This window comes from Hordeum vulgare, chromosome 1H (genome assembly GCF_904849725.1).
Source record: "Hordeum vulgare subsp. vulgare chromosome 1H, MorexV3_pseudomolecules_assembly, whole genome shotgun sequence".
Lineage (NCBI taxonomy): Eukaryota > Viridiplantae > Streptophyta > Magnoliopsida > Poales > Poaceae > Hordeum > Hordeum vulgare.
This window is the reverse complement of record NC_058518.1, coordinates 99006372-99016516: the sequence shown is the minus strand read 5'-3', so window position 1 is coordinate 99016516 and position 10145 is coordinate 99006372. Positions and strand designations below refer to the sequence as shown.

Genomic DNA, 10145 nt, shown 5'->3' with positions numbered 1-10145 from the left:
CCCGGATAAGACCCCGGACGTCACGAGCGTCTCCGGAATGGTCCGGAAATGAAGATTGACATATAGGATTGTTGCATTTGGCTTCCGGAAAGATTTCGGGCATTACCGGTAAAATATCGGGAGTGACGAATGGATTCCGGGGTTTTACCAGGAGGGGCCACCCACCCGGGAGAGAACCAAAAATGCCCATGGGTGGCGCAACATCCCTTAGTAGGCTGGTGAGGCCAGTCCAATAAGGCTATTTCGGTCAAAGCAATAATAAAGAGGAATAAAAAGAAGGTGGACAAGATAGGAAGGAGTCCTCCACCAAATCGAATTGGAGGAGGACTCCTCCCTCCTTGCCTCGGCCGAAGCTCCTCCTTGGAGTAGGAGGCAAGCCAACCACCCCTTGGTTCCTCCTATATATAGTGGATGGTTTTAGGGTTTTGCAACTCAAGCCTTTGTGCAAACCTCTCTCCCTCCACTACTTCGTGACACCTCGTAGCTAGATCGGTAAGCCGTGCCGGAGTAGCTCCACCATCATCACCACCACGTCGTCGTGTTGCCGAAGAATTCAACTACCTCTTCGCCTCTCTTGCTGGATCAAGAAGGCGGAGATCGTCATCGAGTTGTACGTATGTTGAACGCGGAGATGCCGTCCGTCCGGTGCTAGATCGGGACGGATTGTGGGACGACGGTGATTTGGATCGCGAAGACGTTCCACTACATCTAACGCTTCCCGCTTAGCGATCTGTGGATCCGATCTCCCTCTCGTAGATGATCATCATCATGATAGTTCTTCGTATGCGTAGATTGTTTTTTGTTTTCTATGCAACGTTCCCAACAAAAAATGTGTTAGAGAAATATTAATGTAATTAATGATTTTAATAGTCACTAGATCCGAGCATGGTAATTGTTGAATATTTTTCTTTATATTTAATAAAAGTTATAAAATACTGTAGATAGCGAATGCTTGGGCCATGGGGCATGATAGTCGCGAACGTTTTTCATGGCAATTTTTTCGTAAACATATAACAACAGGGAGCTATGAAAATTACCGTGTTCGCTCAAGAATTGCCATGCTCAATATATAAATTGCCATGAAAAACGTTCGTTTTGCCATATGCCCTAACGAACGTTTGCTGGTTAACATTAACCTAAGAAAAATATATTACCCCAGGCTGGTAAGAAAGAAGAAACTCCGTTGTTCTACGTGGCATACACGGGGTTTTCACCATTCCAATCCGCGAATGGCAGGGCACGGAGCCGCCTACGTGTCGGAGTAGAGACGGAGTGGGGCGCGAATAGGGAGGCGCCGGGGGCTGCTGGCAATGGCGCCCGTCCGGATCGGCGCCGGCGGCTGCGGCTGCTCATGGGTTCTGACCTACTACCAGGTGGTGCGACGTCGCGCCGTCGGCGGTGGGTGCCCCTGCCCCGCATAGAGGCCGGCGGCGCCAGGGAGGCTGCTGCTAAGGTGAGGAACAGAAGAACATATATTACCCTCTCGTTCCCCTCATTTCCTAAGTCAAAGGTTACTGTCAGGTACTGGTGGATTATTGTTCTCGTTTGGGTGGAATAGAAATCTCTGTTGCAGTTTGGGGAGCTCTGGACCAAATTTAGCATTTTCACTGCATTGTAAGGTGTTTGATTTTCCGAAGCATTTTGCTGGTGTTATCTGTTATGATATGACTAGAGATTTTAAGATTGGTATATTTAGCAATGAGTAGTAAATGTGGTTGATGGGAACCCTGTACAGGGAAACTCAGAATCCAATTGATGCCTGCGTCGGCAGGGGTTATGGCCCTCATCTTTTGTCACATTCCCTAGCAACTTTTGGCGGCACATTGTCACCTTCCATGATTTGTGTAATGGGTGGTGGTCATGATAAGGATGGAAATTTTGGAGGCGGAGCAGAGAGCTGCACAATATGTGTCACCATGCATGATTTGTGTAATGGGCTGTGGTCCAAGCTAAACATGCTGGACTTGATGGTATTTCGGACATTGCCAATGTTGCCAACCTGTGATTGCAAGCAAATGTATCGTTCCGACTTCCGGGAACTTACGCAAATGACACTTCTCTTGTAATGTGCTTCTCTGATCTAGAAGGCAGAAGCTTGTACTTTCTTGCTTAGTTTCCAGCACTGGACCGTTACATTTATGGAGCTTCTGCCAAGTTTCATGTAGGCACGCCACACGTTACCAAGTTTCATTGTCTAATACACTTTCAAAGATTCTGTAAAATATAATTCATATAGTCGAAGTGTAAGGTAAGGTAAATAACACTGTACGAATTTCCATTGGTAAAAATGCTTTCATAGGATATATTCATCAATTTAATCAGATAACAAACTTAACGAATTCAACCAGGAATAATTTGTGAAAACAATATCTACTGATTTTCGTCCCCTTTATGATTGCTGGAGATTGAGCCTCAAGGACGGGTTTGCTTCCCAGATGTTTCTTAATGCTGGTGCTATTTTTTAGCACCATCCTGTTCTTTAATTTCTAGCATTCAGCAGAATTTTTACAATATCCAAGTCAAAATTGCTACTGTAAAACATAAAACTGTCACATTGCTCCATAGAACACTCATTGCTAAACATGATATATATGACAATACAAACTTTTGGTCGAATAGATCCCAGGCTGCACTCTGAGCAGTTTTCACCATCTCATTCATTTTTTTTTGGTTGGTTGTGTATTCATGTTCTGTAGCTTTGCTCTATCTTCCAAGAGTTACTTCTCATTCAATAATTAGCTATCCTGTCGCCATATGGCAATTGTGGATCTTGACGTAATCTACAGTGGTTGGTACATGATGATATCATGAAATTGCTTCCAAGTTTCCGCCTTCCCTTTTCTGAGAAACAATGTTGATGATGCTCTACATTATGAATTTGGAGAAATAAGGTTAAGTACAGAAAAAGGAGAGAAGAAATGGCCCAACTTTCTTGCCCAACCTCATCTCTGTGGACTGTTGCTAACACTTTACCTTGTTTGTTCTGTAGCTTATATAAGCCTGCATGAGCATGGGGAGGCCAGAAAGGCCATTAATGCACTGGTCACTGGTCAATCGCAAGAACGATTGTGACACCCTGCCTCATGGATTTAAGTGGAAGCAATCATAGCCATACCCGACATAGATTATTTCTTTGTTTGTAGTCTCCAAGATGTTTACAGAAATCCCAAAGCTGGCCAACATTCTGACTTGCCAGTAGGCGTTGAGCTGCTTGATGACTGTACCTAATGCTTTGCAGAGGAATGGCGAAGTTACTAATGGCATCCAGCTAATTTTTCACATCTATAGGTAAAATATTGAACCTCATCATTTCGATATAAAATGCAATCTTAGTATCTGCACCTGTGAATTATCTATCAGACAGCCATATCATATAGCAGAGAGAACTTTAGGTGTATGACAGTATTTACTATACGGAAGCCTTAATATTTCCGCACATTTGATTTCTCATTTTATATTCGTGTTGTGCTGCCATCAGATGATAAGTGTCAAGTGCATATAACTACTTGAGAACGGACGTAAACAACCGTCAGAGAGAGCCTAGACAGCTGTGACTTGAAGTAGTCAGTGCTAGGTGAAGATGGGTACCCTTGTCAAAAGGAAAAAAATCGAAACATGATTTTAAGAACTATGATACTTAGCTTAATTCATGTTTAGCGTAAAGAGGAGAAGATGCAATATAATCCCTATAATATACTTCCTCCGTTCCTAAATGTAAGTCTTTTTAGAGATTCTATACTACGGACTACGTACGGATGTATATATACATACTTTAGAGTGTAGATTCACTCATATGTAGTCCGTAGTGGAATCTCTATGAAGATTTATATTTAGGAACGGAGGGAGTAGATGAGTTGACTTGACTCTTGAGAATATCTAACATAAATGAAACAATCTAGAAGGCATCCAAACTAACAAAATATAAGCAATGTGCAGTGCTATGGGATCAGTGGAAGTGCCCTTCGACACCATCGTCAATGAAGGATTTCTCCCTTGCACACTTTCGTTCTGTAATTTCCTGATTTTTTTGTTTACCTGATGAATGGGAGCTATGGAGTGAAAATGTTGAGCTTCATGACTCTGTTTTTCTTCTTTTAAGCTCTCTGTATTGTAAGCTGGCATCCCCAACCTGAATCTTGTCAGACTTTTTTTAAGTATAAAGCAGGGCGCTAAGCCTTTTCTCTGTAAAAACTAAGAAATTCAATCTATTCCCCCGCATGAATAGTAAGTACTGTGAATAATAGTACTGCACAAACACCTCGTGCTATAGTATCTTGTGCTTAACAAGAATAACAGAATCAATTCAGATCGAGCACACTTTGACATAGAAAATTGGGTCACCATCTCCCATTTTGGGATGTGCCTCGAGCTGATATATGCCCTAAATGTTGCATCTTATTGATAACTTGCGAGTTAAATTTGTACGCTGCTGTATATCTCCGATCATATGTATTTTCTTACGAAGACACTATCATCTGTATTTGATTGTGGATTTGAGTTTAGAGTTAGGTCTCACTTTTGTGGAAGAGTTTGCTGCAAGGAAAGTACCGTAAGGGATAGATCGGAAATAGAAGTTGCATCAGGATAATCAGTTTGCTGAAGGTAAATTACTATCATACAAGCATCACTTCTGTACAAAGCTAGCCAGGTCATGGACACAAACACTACACCATCATAATACTGGGATATCTGGCAATAGCTGTCAGAGAGCCAAAATTTTGGGGACTATTCTTATATCTAACTAATCCCCACCATACAGATTGCCTGCAACTCAAGCAGCCATTGCCTTATTTTCCTTTGCTGCCATTGCCGCTTTCGTCATCATCAACATGGAAGAGGTCCAGGCGGCTGTGGCTTAGTCGGAGCGAGTACATTGCCGTCTTGTACTCAGCCCAGGTGAATGACCGGTACCGGCGTGGTGAGCTGGCTGTGACCATCTCTGGGAGCGCCGAGATTCGTGCATGCAGTGGTGGGGCTGCGAAGTAGATGGTGGACAGCCTTGGCCTGCAGGCACTTGCAATTACTCTGTGCCGGATGCTGACTAACCTCCCATTTGTCAGAGCCTGAAAATGATAAGGCAGATGAGAAGATAAGACAAAACAAATCATCAAGGGTTAGTGATTTGTGCTGTTAGGCTCACTTACACAGCTTTAGATGTGACTTTTTTGGGTGGCAAATGGTAAAGATGTACTTGAGGAAATCCAATAGTAGGTTTCAAAATAAGCATAATATCATGTTGGAGTGTCTTAGGTGAACTAGTTTGCGACATGAGTGTCCAATCAGGCAGTCTTATGTACATGAAAGGATTAAGTGCAGATCATCTGTACTCATGTTTTCTGTAGTACAAGTAATCTGTTCATATGAACTGCTGGCAAGAAATTGCTTAACTTCTAAATCATATGCGAGTATTTATGGTTGGTCCTAGATCAATGCCTTTAACGGTTTGTTTTCCTTTCTTTGACAGTTTCTATAAGCATAGTTTTTCTTGTGGTTAAAAATATATCTAATGATGTTCTTTTTACTCAGATTAAATGATGCGACTACCTGAAGGAGATCACCAACATTGACGAAATAGGCCGACGAGTCTGCTGGCACCTGAATCCACGCATCCTTGCCATTGACGTCCGGCAGAAGCACCTGCAAGCCATCAACATCGTTTGCTCGGAGCAAGCTAAGTAGCTGTGGGTCGGAGTGCTCACCGAACCCGATCCGGCCACCCGCCCCCGGGTTCGCACCATTCCCTGCCTTGGTCCTGGCGATCCCCTTGAGCTTGCATTGGTCATCATGGTCAAGCTTGTGAACGGTGCATGATGGAGGGTAGTGGTTGATCCTCAGGAGGGAGTCACTGTCAGCTTCCGTGACGAGCTTGCTGAAGAGCCTGGGGTCCTCTAGCCCTAGCCCTTCTCCTAACAGGTCCAGGATGTCACATGCAAGCTGCTTCACTGCTTCCACATACTCATTCACAACAGAACTGCAAGAAAGTGGGAGGAGGTAATTTCAACATGTGAGTCAAATCAAACACCTGATTAAATATTTTTATCAAAAAGAGTGATGTCACAGGATGAGATGCGCACATGTGCCATGGCAAGTATACTAGAAAGAAAGAGAAAGATGGAGAAGATTTTGACGGATTGATGCATGAGCACTCAAAAGCTGCATCCCTTGCCTGCCTGCCTGCCTGCCTGCATCTACACACATGCTATATTCGTTTTTTGTAGTGCATGGATGGATGGCTCAGTCGAGATGCAGCTGGGGGGTGACAAATTTTCCAGTGGGCAAATGGGTTCTTGACAGGATTGGTCATGCCCTTTTCCACTGCTACACGGAAAGACCCATCGGTGCTGGGATCATATATCACTTCCCTGCCAGTGCCACAACGCAAGCTCTGGAACATTTCATTTATGTTACCATAAAAAGGACCCTTTGCATCTGTGCCTCCTTTCTTTTGCTTGGCTTTATATGGATAGCATGGATATGCTCTTTATGGGTTGCTTGGGGACCATTTTTATTCCCATCAGATTTTTGTACTTCAACTGGCCCCCCCTCTCCTTTTGTTTCATGAAAAAAGGAGGTTATTCTGTTTTTGACATGAATCCCTTTTTAATTCATAAATTTATTTAGGTGGTTAATTTTGTGATTGTACTAGCTAGCATGGTGGCACAATCAATATTTTCTCAAATGATGCGCTTATTATAGGGCTTTTGTGCTTGTCATTTTTGTACTGTTGAATTAGCTGGTTTTCAATTTTAGTGCTTGGAGATTGGTACGTTTTGATGATTGATGGAGATGTCAGACAGCTAAGAGGAGTTACAAGAGAAAAATATGTAGTGTATGCATACACTAAATACAACACATCATTGTCTGTATGAAAAAAACTTGATGTATTGCTTATGAAGCCCACAGAGCTATCAGGTAGATATTGATGCTTCAACTTTCTTGTATTCTCATTCTATTGCTGCACCAGTTGGTGGTTGGATATTGCCATTAATTGCAGGCCACTGCAGCATATATGTGTCAGATTAGTTGATACACAGATATACAGTCTGTTGGAGAGGGGCCCGAGAGGGTCCTTCTAGCTAACTACCGAAGGGAGCGTTTTATTGTCCCTTTCATCTTATTTTGCTCTCAACAGACTCTGGTTAGGTCACTGGCTGATCTGGGTAGTGAGTGCTGCACTCTCAGCATAGTACTTCATAAATGACCTTTCGTATTCAGCAAATATACGCTCGCAAACATAGTTAAGAAGATCTTATCTGTTATGTTCTGTCAGTTGTGGCTTAATATCTGTGGGCATTCCCCCCAATACCAGGGACAAATGTATCTTTCCCAGGCAAAAATTGCCGAGTCAAATTTCTTAGCTAAATTTTAAAATGACCGATTTTCCAATATTTGTATAGGGTTAGACAACTATACCTAACTTTCATGAGGAAATCTCTCAAGCCCATCCTGCGTAGCTATCAAGTTTGTTGTGTCACATCAATTGTATGCTTTTATTTTGCTTTAGAAACTAGCTATATTGATCTTAAATCGCCGGAAGCAACTTATCATTGGCCTGCCTAGCACAGCATCAACTATGTCATTATTATTGCCAAATAATTATCGTTTTGGAAACTATGGGCTCATGTATTTCCACGATTTGATTGATGGGACCTATCTGGAGATGATACATATGTGTGCATCATATTGAAGCTAATTCTCTCATGAACTAAAACACACACACACACACATATATATCATAGCACAAACTATATAAAAATTAGTCCCACACAACATTAGCTACATCTATTTAGAGTTAAATATTATTTGTATTCGATCATACGCAGCGATAAATAAATCTCTCAGTTTGGCTTGAGTTGTACTCCTCCATTCTACTTCCTCCATTTCTAAATATAAGTCATTTTAGAGATTTCATTATAAACTACATATAGAGCAAAATAAGTGAATCTATACTTTATATTATGTATATATACATCTACATGTACTCCGTAGTGAATCTCTAAAAAAGACTTATGTTTGAAAACGAAGGAAGTATGTATAATGTGAGATGTTATTATAAGACTGAGGAAGTATTTTCAATTAAAACCACCACAAGTATTTTGGATAGGATGGAATAACTTTTTTTCGTCCTCAAAAGAATCTGTCCGTAACATGTAGTGCATCACAACACGGCAACCAAGAAGTAGCTAGGTCCTTTCAAAAAAAGAAGTAGCTAGGCAAGCTCAGTTTTGCAACACGAGTGTGCATGCATGCGTGCATGCATGATTCCAACATTGGCTTCTTTTTTGCTTGTATGCACAAGACATCATTGTACTGACCAGAAAGTCCTCTGTGCATGCATGCCCTTGCTACTTGTGTACACACAGGTCATGCCCTAGCTAGCTAGTCCTGCCTTGCAAATAAATCGGTCCATGTCTGATGCCCCACATCAACCTCTCTAGGCCGACCCCACATGTCGGTCTGGAATTAACAAAGGTTGACTGTAACCATATCTTCCGATTTTATTAGGGGATAAGCTAACCTCATAACCAATACGCAATGGGGGCAGGCCCAGGATTATGATAAGCAAATAACCACATCACACCAACATCAACATAGTCAGTTGGTTAAGAGCACTGCTGCTAGCTTTGGATGTTGATCATGTCACATCTGACGCCTCCAGCGCCATCAACGCATGCATGTATGAACGCCTATCTACACATTGGCTTGTCGACGTCTTGAGCTTTGAAACCCTCTGGACCTAATGTGATAATTAATGGCCGTGGAGCGACGCACTTCAGTGGTGTATAGGAAACCGAAAGTGACACTGTCTTCTGTCTCTCTAACGGCTCGAGCTGATCAGACTGTTACGTAGTAAAACCATATGCTTTTGCCTCGAGGCCGTGGTGTGACTGGCAGGTGGGCCTGAAGACAACACCATACTATGTTTGGAGGCTTTCTTAATGCTTCATTGATGTGGTATATGTGTGTGTCTTGTACGTAAGCATGTACTTACTTATTATACGCGTATATATAGAAGGACACGTATTTATTTATGCACCTGAAGCGTGAGGGATCGTTGGTGTCGATGGAGCTGGCCCTGTGCGCGACGGCGGCGGGGTTGGCATGGAGGAGGAGGTACTCCAGCTCGCCCACGTCGCCGTTGAACCCGATGCTGCGGCAGCCGTAGCCGAGCGGGCTCGGCGGGCCGGCGCGCTGCTTGTCGTGTGCCGCGAGCGCGAAGAACGCCGAGGTGGCCGCGTCCAGCCGTGCCGGGGGCCCCGCCGGAGGCACGCCGTGGTTGACGGCACGGAAGAAGCCCTGCTCCGCGCACGCACGCGCCACCTGCCGGGACAGCGCGCCGCGGCCGCGGGGCGCCGACATGTCAACCGTCGGTATGGCGCCGCCGCCGGGGGACGGCTGTGCCTGTGGAAGAAGCAGGGTCGCCGTCTCTTGCCGCGCCGGCGTCGTGGAGGGCACCACCATTGCGTTGGCTCGGCGGACGCTCGCTTCACGTGCGTATGCAATGCGTGCAATTGTGGAGAGAGAGAGAGAGAGAGAGAGAGAGAGAGAGAAAGAGATTATGTGCGCGCGCGTGTGTGAAGTGTTTTTCTAGAGAGAGAGAGAGAGAGAGAGAGTGCTGGGTGATGGACACTATGATCGTGCTGGGAGTTGTGTGTAGGAGGTCTTCCAACCGGAGGGGAGAGTGGCTGTATATATGGACATGAAGAGAGAGAGAGAGAGTCACCGCTAGGCTGGTGAGTTTTTTTTTTCTTTTCTTTTTGAGCTGGCTAGACTGGTGAGTGTTGCTGACCGCCCCGTGATCTTTCGACTTCGTGTAACGTAGTACCCGTTCTCCTTTTGTGGGGGTCATGAGCTCAATGACATCGCTCTCCCTTCCCCTCAGTTTTTCTCTCTAATTTGTAGGCCCTTAAATTCTCTTGGTTGCAGAAACGTGGTTGTGTTTATGGCTGAAGAAAGAAGACCATTTACGCATTAATCTCCATTCTTGAAGAGGGAGTTGGTAGCCTTTCCTCATCGGTTTATTTTCGTTTTACCTTCCACATCATCTCCTCTCATTTGTTTTTTTTTTTGCCTAACTTATCATCATTCTTTCTCACTGGTTTATTTTCGCCTCATCTTTCACCGTCCTTTCACTAGTTTATTTT

At 43.8% G+C, this 10145-nt stretch overlaps 2 protein-coding genes across 2 annotated transcripts; one reads left to right on the top strand and one right to left on the bottom strand.

Moving 5' to 3' along the window:
* Window positions 1-959: 959 nt before the first annotated feature.
* LOC123397201 lies at window positions 960-4191 on the top strand. Its single transcript, XM_045091843.1, has 4 exons — window positions 960-1040; window positions 1160-1453; window positions 3239-3288; window positions 3937-4191. The coding sequence occupies exons 1-4, from the start codon at window positions 960-962 to the stop codon at window positions 4037-4039; spliced, it is 528 nt and encodes a 175-aa protein (XP_044947778.1). The 3' UTR covers window positions 4040-4191.
* Window positions 4192-4570: 379 nt separating this feature from the next.
* On the bottom strand, window positions 4571-9653 carry LOC123426185 (gibberellin 2-beta-dioxygenase 1-like). Its single transcript, XM_045109966.1, has 3 exons — window positions 9038-9653; window positions 5545-5971; window positions 4571-5063 (listed from the first exon to the last, which is right to left on the bottom strand). The coding sequence occupies exons 1-3, from the start codon at window positions 9460-9462 to the stop codon at window positions 4788-4790; spliced, it is 1128 nt and encodes a 375-aa protein (XP_044965901.1). The 5' UTR covers window positions 9463-9653; the 3' UTR covers window positions 4571-4787.
* Window positions 9654-10145: the final 492 nt, after the last annotated feature.